Source organism: Sceloporus undulatus, chromosome 2 (genome assembly GCF_019175285.1).
Source record: "Sceloporus undulatus isolate JIND9_A2432 ecotype Alabama chromosome 2, SceUnd_v1.1, whole genome shotgun sequence".
NCBI lineage: Eukaryota > Metazoa > Chordata > Lepidosauria > Squamata > Phrynosomatidae > Sceloporus > Sceloporus undulatus.
In genome coordinates, this window is record NC_056523.1 from 24016094 (window position 1) to 24042009 (window position 25916).

General features: G+C 43.9%; 1 protein-coding gene across 1 annotated transcript in view; it reads left to right on the forward strand.

Moving 5' to 3' along the window:
* USP19 (ubiquitin specific peptidase 19) overlaps positions 1 to 25916 on the forward strand; it is a 47710-nt gene that overhangs the window by 18177 nt on the left and 3617 nt on the right. Inside the window, 23 exon segments of the mRNA XM_042448689.1 lie at positions 1090 to 1223; positions 1540 to 1911; positions 2883 to 3129; positions 3796 to 3952; positions 4146 to 4217; positions 4727 to 4842; positions 5217 to 5431; positions 6823 to 7021; positions 7293 to 7426; positions 8598 to 8756; positions 8905 to 9015; positions 9392 to 9430; positions 9432 to 9503; positions 13621 to 13722; positions 15311 to 15451; positions 15685 to 15803; positions 15921 to 16058; positions 16239 to 16642; positions 17239 to 17349; positions 19110 to 19326; positions 20838 to 20990; positions 22271 to 22434; positions 24602 to 24786. Of these exon segments, the coding sequence (XP_042304623.1) occupies positions 1090 to 1223; positions 1540 to 1911; positions 2883 to 3129; positions 3796 to 3952; positions 4146 to 4217; positions 4727 to 4842; positions 5217 to 5431; positions 6823 to 7021; positions 7293 to 7426; positions 8598 to 8756; positions 8905 to 9015; positions 9392 to 9430; positions 9432 to 9503; positions 13621 to 13722; positions 15311 to 15451; positions 15685 to 15803; positions 15921 to 16058; positions 16239 to 16642; positions 17239 to 17349; positions 19110 to 19326; positions 20838 to 20990; positions 22271 to 22434; positions 24602 to 24786 (3761 nt within the window).

The following is a 25916-nucleotide window of genomic DNA, read 5'->3' on the forward strand; positions in this document are numbered from 1 at the left end:
ATAGCTCATTAGTTCAGGGGCTTGCTGGTCTCTGCTGGAATTATTCTTTGTAAAAGCAAATAAAGAGGAATCAGCTATTTCAAGCCTCTGGAGGAAGAAGAGGGACAGTAAGGATCAAGAGTTCTGGAAGCATGCTTAGTTGTAATTGTGTCATGGAGAGCAGAATATGGCAGTTAGTTTGGAATCTAGCAACTTGTTTAATATCCTGGGAGGCTTTAGGTTTTCTTTTTTTAAATGAAAAAAATGTATCCCACAGAGATGCAGAAATCAGCCTGAATACATATTGTTAGAAATTTTGTTGTTAAAAAACATACTCACCATAAAGGAAATAGCAAAAGTCTGGCCCAAGAGATGCCAGAGGATAAATTCCACTTGGCACAATTAGTAGCTTATTCTCTATGGCAACTAGTTCACTTCTTCCTCATGTCATACTTTGCTGCAAGTTTCAGTGCCTCACCAAAGGGGGAAAAACATACAAAACTCCATTCTCCAAATAATTCAGTTTAAAACAAAAAAAAAGGTTACTTGCTAGCTATGAGTACCAGCTATTGGAGAACACAAGTGGGAATCTGTTGCTCCCTCTGCATCTTTCTTGTGGACTTCTTCTAGGTAACTCTTTGGGAACTAGTTAACAATAGAACATTATTCTAGGTAGTTTTTGACTGTTCCAACAGGATTCTTACATGTGAGAGATAAATATACTACTGAACCAAATCCCTACATGGTTTTGTTACTCATGTAAAATGTCCCAGAATCCTTATCTCATGAGAAAAGCATTGCACTGTTGCCATTAGGTCTGTAGAAGTGAGTTGTTGTTCTGTTCAGGCTGTAGCTTGATGAGGAATTGCAAACAAGAGTTTTTCTCATCTGACCAGTCTAACCCTGTGCTGGCAATTGTGAACTGCAGTGTCTTTCTAAATTCTCAGGCAGAGTTCATTCACAATCCTTTTCCCTGTAGCTGCTAGAGGTTCTATTATCACATCTGCACCCATGCATGTACTCCAGTATTTCCCCTCTAACTTGAGGAGGGAAGTAATGATGAAACCCTAAGACTGATATGGTCTGTCTCTCCCTGCCCCACGCTTACAGATGGCCGCCAGTGGAGTTGTCAGTTCTATGAGGAGATTGAAAGCTCCTGTAGCAAAATTCAGTACAAGAAAGGCAATATCCTACAGCTGGTGCTACAGAAGAAGATCCCACTCCACACGTGGGCTTCACTCTTGGTAAGATTTAGCCTTGTTCTACCCCCCCCCCCCCGCACATTCCTTAGTTCAGCCATTCCTGAGACCCTGGTGGGTAAAATGAGAGCTGGGACTACCTTCTCCTTATATGTCTGCCCACCCTCTCCTAAGGCTTACCACTGATCTGCTGTAAAAGATTCTTCCCAGTTGCCATGAGCCAGGCAAACTATCTTGCCTTGACTACTGTTTCATTGTAGACAAATGTGCCAAACCAATTAAGCTCAGAGTCTAAGGGAGCTCCCCCTCCCCCATGATTTAGTAAAATCATTTTGAGTCTAGTTGATTACTGTTTTTTCAGAAGCGCTGCAAGGATGGCTCAAGGGATCAGACCAAGAAGGTGTGTAAGGAGAATGGCAAAGAGAAACACCCTTCTGTGGAAGATGTCACTGAAGAGCCCCAGTCTTGTAGCAATACAGAGCTATCCAGGGCTAAATGTGAGCTCTCCAACCCAAAGCGAGCACCTGGGAGAAATGAAGGTGGAGGAGGAAAGAACCCAGCCAGCCCAGGGCTACCAACTGGCCCTAGTGCCAAACGGGCAGTGTGCATCAAAGCCAGTCTCCCAGAGGATGAAGGGAACCACAGCAATGTGGAAAACACAGGGCTCTGTGAGGAAGCTGACAGACAGAGGAATGCTCAGAGAGCCCAAGGAGATGCTTCATTGGATGTAATGGTGAGCAGGAACAGAGGAAAAAGTGTGGGTCAGGTCTTGCTGCTCTTTGGCCTAAGGCTGAGATTTTACGGTTTTGGGGCTTTGAACCTTGTGCCAAAAGTAGAGTAAGATTCTTCCTTACTCTGTACCTTCACTAGGAGAGTATACCACAGGGGTTAAAAGTCAAAGGCAGGAAAGGGCAAGTTCAAGAAGCATGAGGGCCATTTTCATTCCCCCAGGAACTTGCTGAAAACTTCACCCCTTCTCATTGTGATTATTTCATTATTATTATTTTTTTTGCTAAAAGAAGAAAGCAAAAGACCACCACACACACATATACACAACACTACTAAAGAAAGACCCTGGACTTTTTTTAATGAGGAGAATCCTGCTGCTTCTGTAGACTTCAGGAGTAGCAGTTCTGCTTCTTAATAGTAATGAAGAAGAGGATTCCCAGTAGTTGGGTTCCTGGGAGAGTATAAGGATCATTTGTTACCATGAGCCATATATTCACCAGTCTAGTCTTTCTAACTTCTGTAAGAAGTTTCATTTTCTCACTTATTAGGGTTAGGTTCTGAATAGTTCTCCTAGGTAGGAACACTGGCAGAGAGTGATGCTTAAGAGGGCTGTATTGCTTCTTTGTTTGAAGATGTTCTTGGTTCTTATTGTGACATTAGAGAATAAAGATTTTCATCCTTGTCTATTCTTGGCAATCACATGCTTGAGATATGAAGATAGGACAAGAATTTCCTGGTAATGAGCAATAAATGGAGTATCAACCAATCACTTCTATAAATTTGCCTTTCTTCATTGAAATGAGCTCTTACTGACTTATCATTGCTGTTTTTTTATTTAGCAGCTTATTCAAGTGTTTCACATATTGGAACATTTCATATATAACACTTCTGTGGCAAGTGTATGTAGTGAAACATTCTTCAGTGACTGTCTCTACTTTTGTTTGTGTGTCTCTTTTTTTCTCCCTACACCACTAGGCTGAAAAAACAGAGAGGGAGTCAGTGCCCATGGAAATGCAGCTCTCTGTGCCCCCTGCCGATGTATTGTCCCCGCCGCTCAGGCCTTGCCCAGAAAAAAAGATCCCAGAGCCAGCCACTTCTTCTGAGGTTCCATCAGAAACTCTGTCTGCCTACAGCAAAGGTGTCTCCTCCTCTTTACCAGCCAGTGATACTGAAAAGAGAGGATGGGTCAAGGAGAAGGATGTTCTAGAGGCTGTTGCTAATGGTAAGGGAATCTGGAGTTCTACATCTTGGAGAGGAAGATAGGGCACAACCATCTTTTGCTTGAACTGATGCTTGTATTCATCTAGAAAACAGAGATAGAACACACCTTTTCAGTATATAAAAATGGCAATGGAATTCATCTGCCCGAAAAACTTCATTTTCAGAACAATTTGCTAGCCCTTATAGAGTTGGAGTTCACTGGTAGAGAACACACTTTATATGCAAAAGGTCCCAGGTTCAGCCTCCGTGGTTTCAAAGTGGAGCTAGTCTGAGTAACACTCCTAAGTGGTAAGAGGGAGTGGGCTCTGTATTCTGGGTAGCTATTTTTGGACCTCCTTGCAATTAGCAAAAGCAGAATAATTTGTGTCGATCTGCTTAAACTGCATTAAGTAGCCATATTGCAGAATTCAAGTTTTCTTGCTACAGAACTTCCATAGTGTTGTGCCCACTGTCTTGGTGCGTATTACAGTGTATTGCCTGGATGCTCCATTTTCATCTCTTGTAAGCTTCCTCTGGAGACAGCCCTATTTGTGAAACAAGATCACTTAGTGAGCTCTCTAGAATGCATCACATTTTCTTCCTTGGCTTTCTGTTGCTGGGGAGTGCTTCAGAATCACTATTCAAGGCATTTCCACATATTATTATTGCTTTGGTTTTCCTCTCCCAGAACCTCAGCCCACTGTGAATCTGACATTTGTGAAGAATGACTCCTATGAGAAAGGGAATGATTCTATGGTGGTACATGTTTACGTGAAGGAGATTAACAAGGAGATGTCCAGGGTGCTATTTCGGGAACAAGATTTCACGTTATTGTTCCAGACAAGGTATGGTGATTACTGCTGGGGAGGCCAATTGGTCTTCCTTCTAGAAATCCACTATTCCAGTTACAGCATTCTACTAGGACTGGAAATTAACTCATTTGAAATGGGCAAAGACATGGTTTGTGTATTAGGTTTCCGGCACACTGTGCCATGTGTATCATCCAGTTTATTCCTGAATTCTTACTTTTCTTTGCAGTGATGTTAATTTCCTGCGACTGCACCCTGGCTGTGGCTCTTGTACAGTATTCAGGTGGCAAGTAAAACTCAGGTATCTCACACTCATTTTATGTTGGCTACTATTTTGCTAATGTATACCAGCTTGAGCCATAATAGAGTTTAGTTTTCCTATAATAAACCCAACACTCCTCTTCCTATCTTTTCTTTTCTCCCTCAGAAATACCAGCCATTAATTTGTCTCATGCTAGTTGGTCTGGCTAAGGTCCTTGGACTTGTGCAAGTTGGATTTCTCATTATTACTTTTGCTTAGGCTGGCTGCACTCTCCCCTGACTATTCTTTTCTGCTCTTTGGGCTTCATAGGTTCAATAGTGTTATTAGCCTGAGCTCAGCTTATCAGAAGTGTAGTGATGTGGGCTGTAGGACATCATTAGCATGAGAATCCTGCTAGAAGAAGAACTTTTTACCTTTCTATATTATAGAAGGAGCAGAACATTATGGAGACGCTAGCTTCTACAAAGAGCAGAATCCCATGCCCTGTTAGAGTGCAAGCCTGCTGTTTTCTGATCCTATTTCCCCATGATTCTTGGGTTGTCTTGCAGGAATCTTATAGAACCAGACCAGTGCACATATAATTTTACCACTGCTCGTATTGACATCTGCCTGAAGAAGCGGCATAGCCAGCGCTGGGGGGGCCTGGAAGCTCCAGCTACACGAGGTCTGCACCTTGGCTTTTTAGAAATGTTGGGGTTTCTTGAGCTTAACAAGGAGGAGGATGGTTAGGATGCCAACATGGAAATCACAAGTTAGCTGGGAAGAGGGGTAATGTGGGCACTTGGCATTGCCTGAACAAGCCCAGATTTGGGACTGAGGAAGGGATTTGATGTTTTGACGTTAACTAAGAGTCAAAGTGGTTTGATTTCTCAGCCTCTTCTTCACTATATCTCTTTACAACTTTAGTTTAAAAGGGAAAGAAAGTGATGCTGTTGTACAGGAGTGAGAACATTCCTGATAATCTGGTAGACAGCATGATGCTATTCCTGAGTGTATATGGTGCTGCTAACCACAAGCCCACTTTTCCCCCTTTTTAAGGTGCAGTGGGTGGTGCAAAGGTTGCCATGCCAACAGGCCCTACCCCCCTGGATAAAAGCCAACCTGGGAGTAACCAGCACCCTCTGTCCACCAAAGAAGAAGCACGCACAGGTGAAAAGGAGAAGCCACGAGCAGAGGACAGCGGCCTGGATAGTGTTGCTGCTAGGACAGTGTCAGAACACATGCCAGTGAAGCAGGAGCCACTTGTGCCCTCGGTGAGAATTCATGCCCAGTGCTAGAGGTTTCTGTTTCCTAGTCTTTTGATCCTGAAACAGGGCAGAGGCTGGACAAATGGAGTCAGTCCTTGGATTTGTATGAGTCCGCATATTCCTTGAATGGGGGAAGTGGTAAAGCAGAGCTACAAGTAATTCCATGCAGCACAATGCCATTTCTTGGCAGAGAATTGTTTCTGCCCTCTGGATTCATCCTTACTAGGTATTTCTTGAATTGGAGCCTTCTAAGATATGAATTAGTCCTGCTGTTCTCCAAATGATCTATACCTTCTGATCTTTCCTTTCTCGTGAGAAGAATGTCCCAGAGCAAGAAGAGTTAGTCAAGAAGGGATATAGTTAGCAGCAGCACTGGTATTTCTGTTCTGCCACTTTGTTCAGAGAGCTGGCTCCCCTTCTGCATAGCAATAGAAAACCCATCTGTCTACCTTGAGGGCCTCACCAAGGCCAAACAACATTGAAGGAACCAGAATGAGCGCAGCCAAATAGCCTGGTGAGCAGTTCACCCAAGACAGTTGTTTGTGTCCCCCCCCCCCGCCCTTTTTCTCTTCTCCTTTAATATGACTGCACACGTGTCATTAATTGTGTTATAGCCTGAGGGCAGGGAAATGTCTAATTAAGAAATTGTAAGCCGCTCTGATTGCCTTGGCTGAAGAGCAGGGTATAAATAAATAAGTAAGTAAGTAAATCTCATGATGCTCAATCTGCTGATGCCATCCTCTTGGATGTGCATATCACCCCTCAGGCTACATAAGGGTTGACACTGAGAAAATGAATTGGCTAACATATGGGATGTAAAATTCAGTGCTGTGAGATTTACATTCTTACCAGGGAAAGTCTGGACTTGGAATGAATGCAAGCCATGAACACTGAAATTCCTGAGCTAGGTCTTTCTAGATTAGCTTTCCCTAACCTAGTACCCTCGAGTTGTGTTTGACTTTAATTCCCATCATAATAGCTGTTAGCTATGCTAGATGATAGTAGGAGCTGTAATCCAGCCTAAGATAACACTGAGTGGCATCGGCTTTTCAGATGGACTTCAACAGAAGCCGTGAAGAAATTTCTAGAGAAGCTTTTATTGGTAGCCATTTTATCTCTTTACTGACTTCAGGCAATTGGAAATATATAACTTAATTCTCCACTGTATGAAAAAGGGTTTTTGTTGCTGCTGCTGCTTATGTCATAATCTTATAATTGCTGCAAATTAGCTGTTTATGGCACAGAGGTGAGGGTTGGAATTCTGGGCAGAGAAAAATAGGAAGTAGAGGACAAAAGAGCTGCAATAACCAAAAGTGGCAAGAAGCTGTGAGTTAGAAAAGAAGCTTTGCAACCAATAAAAGCATGTTCCTTGACTGCTGGAAATTCTTCCTTTCCAGCCCAAGCCAACATGCATGGTTCCACCCATGACACACAGCCCTGTCAGCAGTGAAAGTGTGGAAGAAGAAGAGGATGAAGAGGACAAGAAGGTGTGCCTACCAGGTTTCACAGGACTAGTGAACTTGGGCAACACTTGCTTTATGAACAGTGTTATCCAGTCCCTCTCCAACACACGGGAGTTGCGAGACTACTTTCATGGTAAGCCTCAAAGATGTATTCATGTTAGTCGAATCAGTATGTAGAGATATCTTGAAGCACCTTTGAGACTAACTGAAAGAAAGAAGTTGGCAGCATGAGCTTTCCTAGACTTCAATCTACTTCCTCAGATGCTAAAAACATTCATGGTAAACTGTATCTTGGATCAGTCAGGGGCCTCTGTCTACTCTGAATAGCTTTCACTATTTGCTTTCCATGACAGTGAGTAGGAGTTGCCATGAGCCTCTCACTTTCTCTTTCCTTTGTCTCCTAGATCGCTCCTTCGAGTCTGAAATCAACTACAATAATCCATTGGGTACTGGTGGGCGATTGGCTATTGGTTTCGCTGTTCTGTTGAGAGCACTCTGGAAAGGCACTCACCATGCCTTCCAGCCTTCCAAACTAAAGGTGAGGCACCCTGTAAAAGGAGGCTGCAGGACTGAGCATCTTTAGAACAGCATGACACTGTGTATGTCTCTGTAAGAAACACCTTCTACTGGGCAAAAGCGGGGTCCCAGGGTTCTGCCTTATTCTGTCCCACTGACTGGAATAATGGAAATTGTAGTCCAGCATATTCAGAATGTAGCCACCTTAAAGACAGCTATATTTCTGAAGCAGAATTTAGAATAGAGTTGTACATATTGGAACAAGCACAGTACACAGACAGAATGTCACCAGGGGGCGGTGTGATCCTGACTTGCCATAAGAGTTTTGCTTTATTTTCTCTCATGTCTTTGAGTGGCTGCCATGTACTCCTAGCAAAGTGCTTCTCTTGAAGCCACTGTTGGCAGTGATTGCGAGACTTGCTTGCTTCTTCCCTGACGGATCCATTGGGATGGGGTGGGGAAAGTGTAGTGCTCTAGGGCAATTTTTTGAAACGTTTCCCCAAACATCCTGTAGAAGACGTGGGGGCAGTTATGCCACATTGTTGCACACCCACATCCCCCAGAGTGGACTTTTTACCAACAAGAAATGACCCAGAAGTTAACTTCCTGTTGGAGAACAGCCTTGTCTTAGGCTCAGAATGTCCTAGAGAGAGCCAAAAACATGGTGGCATTGGTGGACTATTTCTATAAAATCAGCTTCCCGGTTTGGGATCAACGCATTCTCCAATCCCTAACAGTTGCCAACCCTGACTTAAGGTTTGCAGGACATGTGCAAGTACAAAACAGTCTAAGCTACACTACACACTCATCACCATGATCCACGTAACTTATGAGCTCTCCCTCCCTTTCTACACGAGAAATATTCAATTAGCTAATGCCCATAATTACAAGAAGCAACTGTGTGGTGAAGAGGGGTGGGCTTATATATTGTGTGAATAAATGTGAATGTGAGTTAATACATTTGCAGCAAACCTCTGGGGTTTGTCTAGGCTTGATCTAGGCTATGGGCATTACTTATATCAATCAGCCTGGCAGGTCTTTACTTTTCCTCCATCCCCAGAGTTTTCCCAAGTACATTCACATCTCCCTTTTCATTGCCCCTCTTGCCAGGCCTGGGAAGGGAGGTGGTGACCATCCTTTGAACAGTATTTCACACAGACTATTGACTAACTATCTCCCAATTCTTTCATTAGGCTATTGTGGCAAGCAAGGCAAGCCAGTTTACAGGCTATGCCCAACATGATGCCCAGGAATTCATGGCTTTTCTGTTGGACGGGCTACATGAGGACTTAAACCGTATCCAGAACAAGCCCTACACAGAAACAGTGGACTCAGATGGACGGCCAGATGAAGTGAGTCTCTCATTATGAAAAGAGCTTGATGGAAGCAGGGAGGGGGTGGCCTAGGATAACAAGACATTTTAGTTGTTATTTCTGCATACTGCTTAATAAAAAATCTCTAAGCAGCTGCTCATACCTGTTAATGCTTTTTCCCTCATAGGTTGTTGCAGAAGAAGCCTGGCATCGGCACAAAATGAGGAATGACTCCTTCATTGTGGACCTCTTCCAGGGCCAGTACAAATCCAAGCTAGTGTGTCCTGTTTGCTCAAAGGTAGAATACTGGTCTGGATTCTGAGGGTTACTTTCTAGCGTGTTCTGGAGCCATACAGATGTATTCACATTCCACTGCTGGTTGGGTGTATGTGTGTGTGAGGATCTTGCTGATGGAGTTAATGACAAGATTCATTTTATTGTAGTTTTACATTTCCTTAGTTGTTAACCTTTCATTCCACTGTGTGTGCCTGGTTGTCAAGGACGCTGGTACCCCTTTCCTGGTGACATGTTTGCTACGCTGCCTCCTTACTTGGGCCAGGATTCACCAAGCCCAGATTCACTATCTCTGCTTTTCTGAGGTGTTTGCCAGTGCTTCCAACATGGTATATGATGCCTAGTGCGTGTGCATTGATGGCCAAATCCTTTGATTGCAGGTATCCATCACATTTGACCCCTTCTTGTATTTGCCGGTCCCCCCTTCCCCAGAAGCAGAAAGTGCTGACGGTTTATTACTTTGCAAAGGAACCCCACAAGAAACCTGTCAAGGTAAGATAAGATCCCAGTTTAGATGGTATGAATCCTTCATTTCATGCTGTTAAAGGTCTTAGATTTGTTGTCAGCTTCATGAGTGGCCTTGAATTTGAGAGTTACCCGAACCTTTTCAACGGGGCATATTCTGCATTTAAGGGCTAAACTAGATCCCACAGTGGTGGTTCCAGGTACTAAAATCCAAAGATTTTAGCCGCATAGTCATGTAGCAAGCATTTTAGGGAATGAAAGGAACACAGCTATCAGAGATGCTAAACCATCTCTTTTCTGCCGTTAGTTCACTGTTATTTCATATAGCTAAGTTCTACTTTTGTAAGTGAGCCAAGCAGAGGGTGGATGGGAGGGGAGGGAGCCTACAGGAGAGGATTCAACTACTGTCATCACCTCCCATGTTCCGTCCTATCCCATCCCCTTAAGAGAAGCAGGAATATATTATACTTGGGGCTATCCCTTCAAGCTGATGATCCATCATGATGGAAAAATCTTCATAGGCACTACTGCTGCCCAGCTGCTGGATAAATGTGAAGCAGTTGACCTCACACAATTGAAGAAGAGGAAATTTTAGAATAATCTGCATCTGGAGACGAGAAACAAAAACGCCATGTAAGAGAGTTGATAGCAACATACTGGCTCCATACTGGAAATACTGGACTTTTTTGAGGACATTTTAAATAAAGAAAATGATATTAGGATGGTATGGAATGCTAGCAAAGCATTTTTGTGAGGTTTTTTTAATCCAACAGAATATAGATGAAAAAAAACCAGAGGAAACAATTTTGAATACAATTAAAAAGAAAAAGGAGGACTTTTAAAATACTCTGAAGAAAGTGGATTCAAGGGATAAATATATAAAAACAGGTATCAATTATTATGGTAGAAAAGATAGGGGAAGAAAAGATAGGAGAAGGAAAAAAAACAAGCTAGGACAATGGCTTGCATATAAATTAAGAAAGAGAAGAAACTGATATTGAAAATAAGTGATGAAAAAGAAGTAATAGATCAAGAAAAGTTCAAAAGGTCTAGAGTCAAAAATAAAAAGATATTTGAATAAGTACACTATACTGACAATTAGCAAGAAACAAAGACAAAGATTAGATGAATTTATGATTGAAACAGTGGAGGCTATTTAAAAAAATGAAGATTGGGAAAGCTGCTCCAGATGGATTGTCAATATTACAAGACATTAGAAGATCACTTAATTCTTCCTTAACATCTAATCATGAACTCTTTTTTGAAGTAGAATCTACCAGAATCATGAAATAATGCCAATATAACTTTAATCCCAAATGAAGCTTGAGACTTGAACTCAAGAATTATCGGCCAATTTCTTTATTAAATAATGATTATAATTTTTTCTGTGCTATTCTGAAAGAGAGATTGAAGAAAGTTCTACAAGATATAAGATGATAATGAAGCAGGTTTTCTGCCCAGAGGATATTTAACAAACAGTGGCCCAAAACACACTGCAGCAATAATTCAGTTTGAGACCACTTTAACTGTCCTGGCTCAATGCCAGGGAATTCTGGGAAGTAGTTTTGTGAGACATTTAGCCTTCTCTGTCAGAGAACTCCGGTGCCACAATAAACTACAATTTCTAGGATTCCTTAGCACTGAGTGAACTGAATGGATTTTAAAAAAAAACAATAAAGACAGAACAGTTACCTTGATCAAGAATAGTTGACAAAATAGTTATCAATGAAATCTGAATAAAAGATGGACAGAAAAATTAAATATTTTGAATAAGAATTCTAATTTATTTCAAGATAATTAATGTTAGAATTTTTCATATAGACAGTTTGTTGAGATATCTAAGAGGGATTAAAAACTGATTTTGAACAGATAGAATCAATTTGAAACTCAGCTTTGTTCAGATGATGATCATTTAATTGCAAAAATGTATGAAATATTGAGAATAGGAATGTTGAGAATGGAAGATGAACAAAGGAAAGGATGTATGATAAAATGAACATGAAATATTAGTACTCAAATACACTTAGAACAGTGGGAAAAGATTTGGATTAAAAATATAAAAATTTACTATGTGTCACAATATGAAGAACATTTTTATAAAATGATGTAACGGTGGTATTTAACAACAGAAACATTTTAAGATGTATAAAAATGTTACTAAGAAATGTTGAAAGTGTGGTCAAAAGATAGGGACATTTTACCATTTGTGGTGGTCATGCAATAAAGCTCAGAAATTTTGGTCTCAGATTCCTGTAAAGTTGTAGAGCAAATGAAAACTGTCTCCCAAGCTTCGGACTACATGGATAGGAATTGCAGTACTTTTGAGTGGCCCGTGTTTGTTCATCATGTCATTGTGTCACTTTGGCAAATTGCTTCTGTTTTGTTGTCTATCTGTTACCTAAAAAGCTTTTAAAATGTAGCAGATGGAAAAGGGCTTTCAGACCATGGAGGGAGAATGGCAAACATACAAGTTTGAGCCCTGGAAAACAATTTAATGCCTAGAGAATGATAGCTACAGCAGTTAAACCAGAAACAAAGGTTTAGTGTGCCACATCTCTCCAGAAAGAGGTGTTTCCCTGATTTTAGTACTCCTTCACTGTTTTGACAACAAATTCTGCTACCTCTGGTACAAAGTGCTACTTTAGAGCCACATTCCTAGTTTTCTATGTAAATTCTGGAGCTGATACTTTTCATTGTGATTTGTCAGGTGTGGAGAAGAAATCAGGGATTGACTAATGATTATTGGGATCAAGGGTTACTGGGATGGGGAACCCTTGACCTGAGTCCCTGATCCAAATTGCAGTGTGAGTCTTCTCACAGCCCTTCCATAGTGCACTATGATTCTGCTCCCATGGTTCCATCCTAAGGAATGTTGTGATTTGCAGTTTAGGGAAGAGTATTTAGAAATCTCAGCCAAAGATGTTTAGTCCCTCACAGCACTACCAATTAAAAATAGAATTATAGTGCTATGATTATGCAATGTGAAGGGCCCTGGACCTGGATGGATCATGGTGGCTGCAGTCACAACAACACATTAAAAAACAAGCTGCTACAGAACAAATTGGAATGGCTGGCATGGGAATGGGAAGGACAGAGAGAGGTAGAATCATAGAGTTGGAAGAGACCACAAGGGCCATCCAGTCCAACCCCCTGCCATGCAGGAAATCACAATCAAAGCATACCTGACAGATGGCCATCCAGCCTCTGTTTAAAGACCAAGGAAGGAGGCTCCACTACACTCCAAGGTGAGCCAAAACATTGTGGTTTTAAAATAAGGCACTCTTAATTGTGAAGAGGAAAAGGTAGGGCATGTCCTTAGGAAAAGATGTCAGAGGAAAACCCACCCCATCAACCAACAAGTGGGAGACTCATGAACAAGTACTGATGTTGCCTGGTTTCTCCAGCTAAGGTAGCTTGGTCAAGTGTGTGAGAAAAAGAAAGCACTTTCAAATTCCTGCCTGTTTATTCACTCTGGGCACATCTACACTGGCCTCTTAATCTGAGCATAACATGTAGCCTTGTAGTCACATGGGTACAGGTATAGCATTATACCCCAGCCCCACCATAATGGTGACCACACACACTAGACTGAATCCAATGTGACATTGTGTTGTGACATGAGCCAGCCAGACCTACACTTCATCAGCCCTACTGGCTCAATTCCCTTGCTGCCACCGTCTCATTAGCCAAGTAGCTCCCATCAAGAGCCTGGCCATCACCTCTGCTAAGGTTGGAACGGGGCACCCCCCATGTGATCAACAAGGAGGGGATCACTTTCTGGACAACTGGATCAGACCAAATGGGACCTGATCCAGCTGTCCATAAAGCCAAGAGAACTGGAAGCACTCCAGAGTTTCCTGGAAGCCCCAGGGAGGCAAGTATAGAGAGCTGTGTTTCTGCCCGCTTTGGACTGTGGTCCAGACTGTGGTCCATTGCTGAATGTCCTACAGGTCAAAAAAGGTTCTCCACCCCTGGAGTAGTACGTGTTGAGGAAAAGAAAGTTAGCAGCTAACGTAGTGCTCATGTAGTTCAGGAATTACTTGAAGTTGTAGCTGTGTTGAGAGAAGAACTGGATAGACCACTGGCTTGGTTACACATCCTTAAATATTTACCCTATCCTTCTGTGTGTGTTCCTTTCCAATAGTTCCTTGTGAGCATCAGCAAGGAGAACTCCACGGCCATGGAGGTGCTGGACTCTGTGTCCCATAGTATGCGAGTGAATCCCGAGAACCTGCGCCTAGCAGAGGTGATTATTGTCTTTATACAGCCACAAAAGCAGGCGTTTGACTGTTCTGTTTGGATTCAGCAGGACTTGCTGTCCAATATGTGCGTGAGCATAACATGTGGCCTTGTAGTCACATGGGTACAGGTACAGCCTGGACAAAGTGAGGCTTGTTGTGCCCATGATGTATATGTATTTCCTGACATTGGATAGTCTCTGACACTTTTGTTTTCTGAAGATGTCTTGCCATTTTCATAATTCACGTCTTATTGATCCATCTGGCTTTGGCAATCCAGGCCCTAGAAGGCAGTCATATATTCGTCTAGTGAAATCTAGTGACGTGGCAGCTATAATTTCTGGTGGACAGGTTAGTGTGCAGCATTCAGTCCATATTCCTCTACGTTCACTCATGGACACCTCATTGAGCTTTCTAATCTGCAGTCTCAAGAATTCCTCCTAAATGCCGGTACACACAGTTTCATTTGTCATTAGGTTGTATTTATGTTACCCATTTCTCCCCAAGAAAAAAGCTGAACAGCAGAACAGATGTTGCTCTGCCCAAGACTTAATTTGACAGGGGGTCATCAGGAATGGAATCTCTTTCCTAAAGACAAATGTAAGGGAGACTGCCTCTGAACCTGGGGAGGGTTTTTATATTCCCTTTACCAATCCAGGATTATATTGTAGCAAAGGATGTTCTTGAGAACAGGGACTCACTTCTTTTTATCTTCAGAAAAAGAAAGTTGATACCAACTTCCACCCATACCTCCCTTCATTCCTTTCCAGCTTTTTCTCTGTCTTTCACTTTCACATAGGGCTGTGCCTAGCACAGTCCTGTAGGCCAGTAGTAAACTCGTTCTCTGAGTACAGATGCTTGTGTATCCAGAAGCACACAATGCATGAAAAAGGGTGAGGTATCAGATGGAAGCTTGGGGGCCAGAAACTTATAGAAAAGAGGAGTGCCCTTAAGGGAGAGGGAACCCAAGAAATTCAGTGAAGGCTGAGCATGCTCAGTGGCCATGGCAATGCTGATGCCCTTGTGGAGGGAGCAGAAGTGGCAAATTAAAGAGGATACAGTATTCTGAAAAGGGGCATATCTGACTGACTAGAATGTTGAACACGAGCATTCCATGCAGAAGCATTTTGTTGCTGTCAACTTTGTCACTAATATTTGCTTTATTGGATCAGATCAGCCATTTCTTTAGCACAACATTCTCTCTTGGACCGTGACCATATGGGAACTGCAGAAGCAAAGTAAATCTATGTTATATAGCATCTGGTAGTGAGAAGTTCATTGGTCTGAATCAAGTTTTGGACTACATTTCACAGAATTTCCATGACAGTATTGGTGCTTGCCATGCTGGCTGAGAAATTCTGAGAGTTGCTCAGAAAATAAAATTTTCCACATCATAGACTGAATCTGGAGTTTTCCTTCATGGTGCCAAATGTTGCTGTTCCTTTTGTGTGGCTGTATTGTCATTTGTAGAGTTTCCTATATCATTAGCCACCCAAACGTCTGAGGAATGCAAGTAAGTTCCTCAGGTTTAAAATGTGTGTTACTTTGTCTCTGCAATACCTTACATCTTTTTTTTTTGGGGGGGGGGGCTGTCAGGTAATCAAGAACCGCTTCCATCGCATGTTCCTGCCTTCCCACTCGTTGGACGCAGTCTCTCCTACAGACCTACTACTGTGCTTTGAGGTGCTTTCTCCAGACCTGGCCAAGGAGCGGGTGGTGGAGCTGCAAGTTCAACAGGTAGGTACCTTCAGTAGAAGTGGCAGAGATGGAGCCTGAAGAAGAGATAAAATATTGCCTCTTAGAATGTGTAGGTGTTGTCGGTTCACGGTGAGGTCTCTGCTGCATCAGGAGAAGCACCTCTATTTGCATTTAAAATAATTGTCATGTTTGGCTTACCAGGTGGACACTCTCCCCCCTCCCTCCCTCTCTCTCTCTCTCTCTCTCTCTCTCTCTCTCTCTCTCTCTCTCAGCGTCCTCAGGTGACCAGCGTGCCCATCACCAAATGTGCCGCTTGCCAGAAGAAGCAGCAGTCAGAAGAGGAGAAGCTGAAGCGCTGTACTCGATGCTACCGTGTTGGTTATTGTAACGTGTAAGTGCCCTCTTTTTCTTCTTTAGTGGCAGTTTTTGCTTCTAGGCTTAGTGGAGTTGAGAGTGAGGAGAGTGTATGTGGCTTCTGCATGAGGAGTTTTTGTTTGTCTATTATCAGAACGTGCCAGAGAACACACTGGTCTGACCACAAAACATTGTGCCGCCCTGAGAACATTGGCATCCCCTTCCTCATCAGTGTGCCCGAGTCACGCCTCACCTATGCACGGCTAGCCCAACTGCTGGAAGGTTATGCAAGGTAAGGTTACCTAAGTATTGGAAGGACTCTTGGCCAGATTGGCAGTGGTTTCTCCCTGTCACCTTTATAGACTGTGTAGAGCAACAAAGAGCTAAGTTTTCATCTGGAATGCCAGCAGTATGTTCCCTGTTCAGATGCTGCAGAGTTCATTCTGATGGCTTGTCTCCTGTCCCTGTTTAGATACTCGGTCAGTGTATTCCAGCCTCCCTTCCAGATGGGCAGGATGTCACCAGAACAAGGCTTGCAGCCCCAGCATCCTGAGAAACAAGAACCTTCTGCCAAGAATAGTAGTGCTACAACGCTGGCTGCTGGTGCTGCTTCAGCTACTGACACCACTACTACTATGGAGTCGGGAGATGGAGCCAGGGCACCACATTTGTTGCCAGAAGCCCAGGCATGTTTTCCGGCCCCTGAACTACAACCTGAGTTAGGGGATACTAGTGCAGTAAGAAGCAAGGTTCCTACAGGAAGATGCTCAGAGCTGAGCTTGGATTCAGGTGTGTCTGAGACTTCAGCAGTCACACGGTCTGAGGCCTGCATGGAGCTGCCTTGTATGGAGCTATCAAGAGCCTCCAAACCTGAAGGTAAGCAAGTGACCCATCAAAGTCCCACAGCTTTTCCTTTTGCAGTCTTGCATTCCAAGGGGTTCCTAACAGTTTTCTAGTGCCACTGTGATCCCAGTGTCCATTGGCCCCGCTGCCTGTGCAGCTCTGCAGGTGAGTGACAATTGCTGAAAGAGGTTAAATATTCAGTTCTCATTATCTGATTCTACATACAAATCCCCTCCTTGCAAATCAACATCAGGCAATTTTGTATAGTTGCCACTTTGTTTTCTCCTGCTTCTTTTTCTCAAAAGTCAGAAGTAGGCAGGATTGTGGAAATAATTTGTTCCACATAATACCTGTGTCATGCTGTGAGGGGTAGGTGCTGCTCATCTATAAGAAGACAGTGTGGTTGATAACTAACAAATATTACCCTGAGGTAGGGCCATTGAATGGTTTTGTCTGATTCTCAGAGGTCTCTGCTATCTCTGTACATCATGTGTGCTATAAGGTATAGCTGTTCCATCTGTTGCCCTTTTATCTTTTGGACTATCTGTGGGAAGAGGATGACTTGGGGGAGGGGGACATTTCTATTTATTGTATGGCTGTTGCTGATTGAGTCTTCTGTCTGCCTCTAGCTGCCATCCCTGGTTACCAGCATCCAGCAGAGGGCCTAAGTTCCCATATTACCCAGTTCTATATCAACAAGATTGATGCAGCCAATAAAGAGCAGAAGCTGGAAGATAAAGGTGAGGGTTAAAACTTAAAAGCTTGGGGTTCTGAAAATAGTGACATCTTTTTAAAAATTGGTATTACTTTTGGGGGAGAGCCAGATCAATTTAGGAAGAGGTGCCTCCTGTTATAATATGGGCTGGATCTAGTCTGTTAAATCAGTGCAAGGTAGTCTTGAGCCCATAGCCATAGGAGTCTCTAGGTCCTTCAGTGCGACTTTTGGTTAAAGTTGACCATAGAATTGCGCTAGAGGACCTAGATCAGTGATGGCGAACCTTTATAAGGTCGCGTGCCAGAGGCAGGGCATCTACCCCCAGGATGGGTGCTGGGGCCCTTTTCAGAGGGAGGGAGCCTCTGGCTCCTTCCCCAGCGTTTGCCGGCTCCTGAGGGTCCCGGCCGTCAGAGGCCGGCAAAGGGCCGTGGAGGACGGCGCGCTGTCCTCCGGCCTTTGGCGCCTCTGAGGGTCCTCCTGTGCCGTCAGAGGCTGGCAAAGGGGCCCTCGCCCTTCCTTCGCCGCCAGGAAAAGGGCCCGCAGAGCCCTTTCCCAGCGAGCCAAGGCAAGCCGGGAGGAGGAGGGCGGCTGGCACACGTCCCGCCGCCGCTCCCGTGCCTTCACTCTGCCGAAAAGGCTCCATGGAGCCCTTTTGTGTGGAGCAAGGGAAGCCAGGAGGGAAGAGGGCTGGGAGGAGGAGGCAGACGCGCACACGTCTCGGTCTCCTCCTCCCAGGCGCCATTTCTGGCTTCCCAAAAATGGCAGGGAGGAGGCGGAACGGACACGCGCCCGTCCGCCTTCTCCCTCGCCCCCCCCCCCGTGCCTGGCGAAACCGCGCCGTGTGCCACACGTGGCACATGTGCCACGGGTTCGCCATCACAGACATAGATTATTCTAGAGAGGACATATTAATAAAATCCATGAATAATCAAATCCATATAAGTCAAAGCTGCAAATTTGGAGGGCCAAGTGTGTATTTTGTGTCATTCTGGTTGCTGGAGGAAGGAACAAGGAATTATGAAGTACCTAAACCTAGGTACCTAAAATTCTGTTTGGGAATCTCATTTCCACCCCAATTTCTGACAAATCAATAGGCATCACCACCTTGAAATGTAATAATCCCAGGATATTGAACTATGTGAAAAGTTCAGATGGAATACAAACTTTCCATCCTGCGTTGGGTCCAAGCCAGCACATGTTCTGGGCCAGAAAGCACAATACTGAGAGCCACAATTCATAGCTTCTCCTCCTGTTTAGCTCATATTGCCTTGTGCTACACAGTTGCAGAATAAAACAATGAGTGCCTGTTGTGTCCCTTTTCATGAATTCTAGGTATCTCTTGACTCACTTTCCCCCTTCCCACAAGCTTTCATTATCAGTGACCTTCATGTTTTTCCCATCCATTAGCCTAGTGAAACTTGGTTACCTTTGGGGTGGAGAGGAGAATATTCCTATCCTGGTTGCATGTTTTCCGTTGTTGTAAATAGTCAGATTACTGTTAATGTGCCTCACAGGTTCATTGTTAGGGTATGCAAAAGTTAATGTCTCAAAATATTCCAATCTTCAAACTGCTGTTGAAACTAGAATTGGCGATCAGTGCTTTTGTCATCTGTGCCCCCCTTCCTTGTGGTTGCAGTCCTTTATGCTACCTCTTCCATACTCTATTTTTTGTCTTGGCTGAAACAAGGAGATGGAAGGGCTTTTGTAGTGCTTATTTCTTATGTATCAGTGCTGGCCAAGTGGGGAGGATGGGCAGCATCATCTATAAGCATCTGTGTCTTACAGGAGATAACCCGCTGGACCTGACAGATGACTGTTCTCTGGCCTTAGTATGGAAGAATAATGAGAGAATGAAAGAGTTTGTGCTGGTTGAATCCAAGGAGCTGGAGTGTGTGGAAGATCCAGGCTCTGCAAGTGAAGCAGCCAGAGCTGGACACTTCACCCTTGAACAGTGCCTCAACCTCTTCACTAAGCCAGAGGTGTTAGCCCCTGAGGAGGCCTGGTGAGAAATGATTTTGGGGTGGTTTCTCTGTATGCTGGAATATTTCATACATGGGATATAAAATTTCATGCAAAAAAAAAAAAACACCACTCTAAAAACCCTCTAGTGTTAGTGTAGAACAGATAGCTAGCAGATGTGATACAGTATTGAAGCAACATTTTCCAAATGCTAAGTCTGTGGTCAGCTAGTGTTTTTGTACTGCCTGAAGCTTTTGAATTGTTCTTAGAGGCATTCTTAACTAGAAAACATTACAGTAATCCAGCTACAATGTAGCTAGTCTTAAGTAATTAGAGAAGATTTATCACTTCAAGGTAGGATTGCAACTGCCATATCGTGCTAAGGCGGTAAAAGGTACACTTAACTACTGCTGTTCTTTCTGCTTCCAGAGAAAACAAATTTAGGAGCACCTTGAAATTGCAAATGTGGACTTTCATGAGGAGTGCAACCACATCCAAAACTAGTTAATCTTGCCAAGCCACATTTATTAATCCCCCTCCCCCCTTACCTCCTCACCTTGTCTGAATTACATTTCAGTTTCTTCATCTTCATCCATTTCCCCAAAAACATCTCAGTCCTTTCAGGGTTATTAGGTCAAAACAAAAGGCAGGCACACCCACTCGCACCACGTCAACTTCACAATAACACCACTGTAGAGCTAAAATGATCCACACCTGCGCAGTCGCATGGCTGTAGAGATACTGTTAGGTATTGATAGGTGTCTCTCGTTAAAGCAAAACTGCAATAATAACAGTATGAAAACTGATCAGCAACGAATGATGGGCAAAAAGGGGAGAATCAGATTGTAATTCCACTCTCAATTCCATCACTAGCACTTCATAATATCCTTATTGTAAATCATCTACCAGGAAAACATTTTCTACCCCCGTAATCAAGCCCAGTGCCAGGTAGTAAGCTATGCAACTTATCCATATCCTCAGATCTGACAGTTTGAAACATTCTAAATTACTTGACAAGCTTGTTTTCCTGGCTTCATCGCTATTAGACCATCAAGACTAAGGACTCTAAAGCAATACAGATATGATTTTATCTGTAAAGTGCAGTGAATTTGTCATTGCAGCCTTTTCAGAGTTCTGTCAGATGGCCCCTTGAGTCTTATGCAGAAGATTTCTTCTGCATTCATAACAGCTGTGTTAGACATCAATCCACAGCCAAAATAGTGGTGGGGAAGTAGGATCACTTCAGCTCCATTGCTGTCACAGAAGAAGGGTTATAATGGTTTCCCTCTTGTGTTCATGTTTTCAGATAGAGTACAAGCTTTTTAAAAAATCACTTGAAAGTTTATATCTGTCATCGAACACTAAATTTGGATCCCACAGAGCTGTTGTGCAAAAAGCTCACTTCTGAACCCTTTGATCCCAGAAACTTGAGTGATACTGCTGAGGTTCCCCTTAGTGGCTGCAGGAATACAGAGGGTAACAGAGAAGTCAGTCCCCTGAAGTTAGTAGCAGGAAATGTTAATGGGTGCTATCTTCTCACCTCCTATTCCACAGGTACTGTCCAAAGTGTAAGCAGCACCGTGAGGCATCGAAGCAGCTCATGTTGTGGCGTCTGCCTAACATACTCATCATACAGCTCAAGCGGTTCTCCTTCCGTAGTTTTATTTGGAGGGACAAGATTAATGATATGGTGGATTTTCCCGTCAGGTGAGAGATGATGTATTGTGTGTTGCTATGTGCCCCTTGGATGCCTCTTGGATATCACATTAGTGCTAGAGCCATATTTTTCTAAATAGCAGCAGATTCCTGACCTGGATCACACATCATTGCTGAGCTTGAGCCCTGTCTTTGGATCAGGATTATCTAGTGTGGTTTATGGTCAAGGAGTGTTGGCTTGTGGGAAACCCTTTTACCTTGAATCATTATCCATGATTTGTGCTATATGACAAGTTGGGTGCTGCCAGAGGCAATTTGAGCAACCTTATCATCTTAAAGGGAGGATAGAACTGCAGTTGAGGTAAGAACTACTGATCAAACGAAATACTGGGAAACAAAAGAAATAATGGGCATATGGTATCGTAAAGAAGTTGCAAAACATTCATCTTTATTAATAGGCAAGAACCTATTTCTAATACAAAAATATGCAAGTGCGCATCCTTCCACTTCTGCAGTGGGAGAATCCCCCAGCCACTTTTTTCATCTGATGAAAGTAGGCCCAGACTACTATAAACTTATTTAATCTTTGCATCACCACAAAATTTTCTTCCTTGTAGTTGCAACAGACTCTGATGAAACCATCAGAGATCTCTTCTGTTTTGCTGCAAATGCCATGTTTCATATTTCTGCTATTCAGTCTTCCTTTAGTTTTTTTCATATATAGAATTTAAATTGAGACGTTCCGGATATGGAGCAGAGAGTGTGTTTTAAAGCAAGCTGTCACAGGAGTCAGGTTGGGCACTTTAGGCCTTGTCCACACATGAACATCAGCAGATACACAAATAACACCCAAGGGATAGTGTCTTTTTGTACTGTGGAGGAGGTATTAATCTGTGGAGTGAACACATGGGATTATTTTACATCAGGTTTGGACCATCTTCTCATGTTTTGTGCTTATTTAGTTTGAGCTCTCTTTGTCACAATGGCTAATCTAACTGGCAGTGACTTTTCCCATCACCTGGCTCTGAAATGGAGGTGCCAGAGTTTGAATGCAGGGATTTCAGTATGAAAAATATGTGCTCTCTATCATTTAGCTTTGGTCCCCCCTAGTACTCCAGTTTATCTAGAAACAGTGGTCTGTCATGATCCTTTGAGCTCTAAGCAAACAATCACACAGTATTTCCATGCATCTGGATTTCAGACAGGAAGTTGGGCAACCTCTGAGAAGTGAATGATGGATAGGAAGCTGGCTTTTATTAATCCCTCCCTCCCTCCCATATTCATTGGCACACAATATACAGCTATCTTAATTGTTCTGTTTCTATCTTCAGGAGCTTGGACCTGAGCAAGTTCTGTATTGGCCAGAAAGATGAGCAGCAGCTACCTATGTATGATCTGTATGCAGTTATTAATCACTATGGAGGCATGATTGGTGGGCACTACACAGCCTATGCCCGACTGCCCAGTGACAAGAACAGTCAGCGTAGTGATGTGGGTGAGTAGGAGAAGATAGTGTGTGGTCCCTTGACCATTAAGAGGCTAACTGGGTGCCAGGCATCCCTGTAGGGGGTTGTGGGAGACAGGCACAAGGAGAATGAGAAAGAGGTCTCCTGGCTGACAGTTATTGTCGCTGCATAACAACAGGAACATCAAAACATCTATCCAAGAAAGGAGGATCTGCATTTTTATGGCTTAGATTTTATGTGCCAAAGAGAATAGTGTATATTTCATATACCAGTAGATTGCCAGCACGGCCTACTCAGAGTGGAGAGAATATTTCTGCCTTTCCATCCCACAGACTGTTTTGTTCTACAAAAATCCTTGCCAGGAGAATGAGACCAGACTTTATTGCTCACTCCATGCCTCGGGGATAACCAACCTTTGGCCTGGCAGAACTCAAGACCTGGCTATCTATAGCTGGTTGAGAAGATGGTGCTAACAGGCAGTGCCAACTCCCCAGAGTACCAGCACCTTCTCTGCTTGGTAGGGGGCTGGGGTAGGATCACCACCTGATACCCTAGCTTCCCTTCTTTTGTTTGGAATTATCAAGAGGACAGAGTTTTTTGAGTTGTGACGGTGTTTGCCAGGTCTGGAAGTGGGTTTCCGTTTTTCTTCAGTGTGACAGATATGGTGTGTACAGAGCTTGAAATATTTACTGTTTTGAATTGCAGCTCCCCACTGTTGGTAGAGGGGTGTCGGGAATTGTAGCCATCAAAAGTAATTTTTCCAAGTTACTCTGGGTCAGGATTTGTCCCTCTGGTTACTCCTGAAGATGGGAAACACATGGATCTCTGCTAGCACCCTCCTTCTCAGAGTTATACTGGATCCAAACTGGGAGAGGTCCCCCTTGCACACAGGAGCACCTGTTTAGCATAACCCTACCTGGGGAAGGAGAAAAGGAGATGAGCAACCTGTCTAAAGATACTTTCCTGCAGTGTGTGGTGGGGGAGTCTTGTTTCATTGTACTGTTTAGCATCCAACACTAACTTTAAAGAAAAAAGCAGGAGAAATGAGTTTGGTGCATGGTGGGCTGCCTCTGCCACATCAAAGAACAGTCTGCCTCCAAAGTACTGTAACAAGAAGGAATTGGCTGCTTTTGCTTCCTTTGTCCTCCAGGATTGAGTTCAGTGGAAGGTCCTTGGCACATTGTGGAACTGAAGAAAGGGCAGAGAGTAGAATTAGTTTGCTTGCTGGAAGGATATTTGAAGGGATACAGATTTTTTTCTAGAATCAGAACATGAGCTGGAAGAAGTTTCTATGCAAGATCTCCTTACTTAGAATCATAGAATCATAGAGTTGGAAGAGACCACAAGGGCCATCCAGTCCAACCCCCTGCCATGCAGGAAATCCAAATCAAAGCATCCCCAACAGATGGCCATCTACAATCTACTTGAGGAAGATGGAACACAGTCCTAGTAGCTGGTTAGGTTGCTTCCTTGTCACTTGCAACAGATGAGCAATCCAGTCTTATTGATGTTGACAGACAGTCTCCCATCAGCTTTCATAAGTTTCTGTATCCAGTAGGTGAAGGATTATGAGTCCAACAAAATCTGGGGAGTCAAAAGTTTGCCACACCTGACACAGAAATGGAGGCAGAAAGGAAAGGATTTGTTAATAGGTTAGGAGTCAATGCCCAGAGGTACTTCTAGTAAGCATCCTCTTCCTATTGTTAGGTTTATCTCAACCAGAACTAGATGTTCATGGAACCTGGTGGGAATACTTCAGAGTGTTACTCAGTGGCAGGCAGGCTGGGGTTCTACCTTACCAGCTAATCACATACAGTAGGTCTGTTCCAAGTAGGAACATGAACATGAGCCTGACCTAGCAAGCTTACAGATCTTTCAGTGATCCCCAAAATCTATTACCTTCACTCCCATTGAAACAGCACCCTTTGAATGTTGATTTGACGGCAAGGTAAAGCTGCAGTAGCCCCACATTTTCTGGTTATAAACTAATTTAGGTACCTGATGGCAACAGGGATGTTAACTTTTTCCCAAGATGTCTAGCTCTTTTCCCAAAGTATGGCTAGGAGGCTGAGATTGCTCTCCTGTGAAATGAAGAAATGCAAGGACAGACAGGCAATCATTCCTCTCTGCAGGCTGAGAGAGGTGTGTATTGGAAGATTTTAATCTTACCTCTTTCCACCTCCTTGCATTATGCAGGTTGGCGGCTCTTTGATGATAGCACAGTCACCACAGTAGATGAAAGCCAGGTGGTGACACGATATGCCTACGTGCTCTTCTACCGCCGGCGGAACTCTCCTGTAGAGAGACCTCCAAGAGGGCCACCTCATCCCTCGGATCCTCGGGCTGACTTGGCCCCCTCTGCTGAGGCAGCAGCCAATCAGGTGAGAGCTTCTGGGGGAATTGTCTTTTAGTGGCTGTCCACCTTGAGGTGTCCCATATTATTGCTGACAGCAATAGAAGTATCTGCACATTTCCACTTACAGCTCTAGCTGGGATAATGCTGGGCTGCAGGTGTTGTTGTCCTGCTTATACAGCCAATGATTTGTATCTTGAAAAGTCAAATTGGCTCAGGGATGTCAGAAAAGTACCTGGAAGACTTGCACACACTTCTTCCAGGAGTAGCATGGCTGCACTGGCTCAGGGGAACTCGAGGAGTTTATATTGGCTGGGCAGAACAACATCTCAGTATGGAGGATGACCACTCCTTAGCCTTGGGTGGCAGACAGCAGGAAATTCTATATAAAATAAGCTGTTTGGGGTCAGAAGCCCTTGTCTGTGCAGAGCAACAGCAGGTGTCAAGGCCTCTGAACAATCAAGATAGCATAAAGGAGTAGGCCTGGGTGTAGAGCTACTCAGTGTTGATGTTGGTTGATATGCCTCTTCCACTTTCACCCCTACTCCACTGCTTCCAACCATTCAAATGGCAGAGGCTGTGCAGACAACATGCTAGCACTGCACACTTTGGTACACTGCCAGCATGAGGCACAGCCTCAAGGAAGAGTCTCCCAGGTGTAAATGTAGTAGAGGCTACTGGCACACCACAGGGCTCTGCTGTGATGTGTTGCAGTGGCATTCTGCCTAGGAAGCCACCATGGGCAGAGGATCAAGCGACACTGCATTCAAGGCTGTGTTGTGAGGCTGGCTGCATTGTTCTTGTCTTTTCTGTGCCTCCTATAGTTTGCTGAAGCTGGGCAGTCAGTTTTGTGGCTGACAACCACAGTAGTTTGCTAGGCCTGGATGCCCAGCAGGCCAAATCTAATGGGAACCACATGCCCTGGGGAGGAGGAGCAGACACAGACCAGGCTGTTCAAAGAAGCTGTCAGAGAGGGGCCTGGATGCTTAAGTCAAGATTCCCTTTGTGCCTAAGGACTTTGGCACCTGGCCTCTATAGCAAGACTGGCATCCTCATACCAGCTCCAGAATTGCCCTTTCCAGCCAGCTTCAGAATGTGGGAGCTTGGAACACAGCACCCCCTACTCGTGGGGGAAGATGCTATGGACTCAGCCATCCT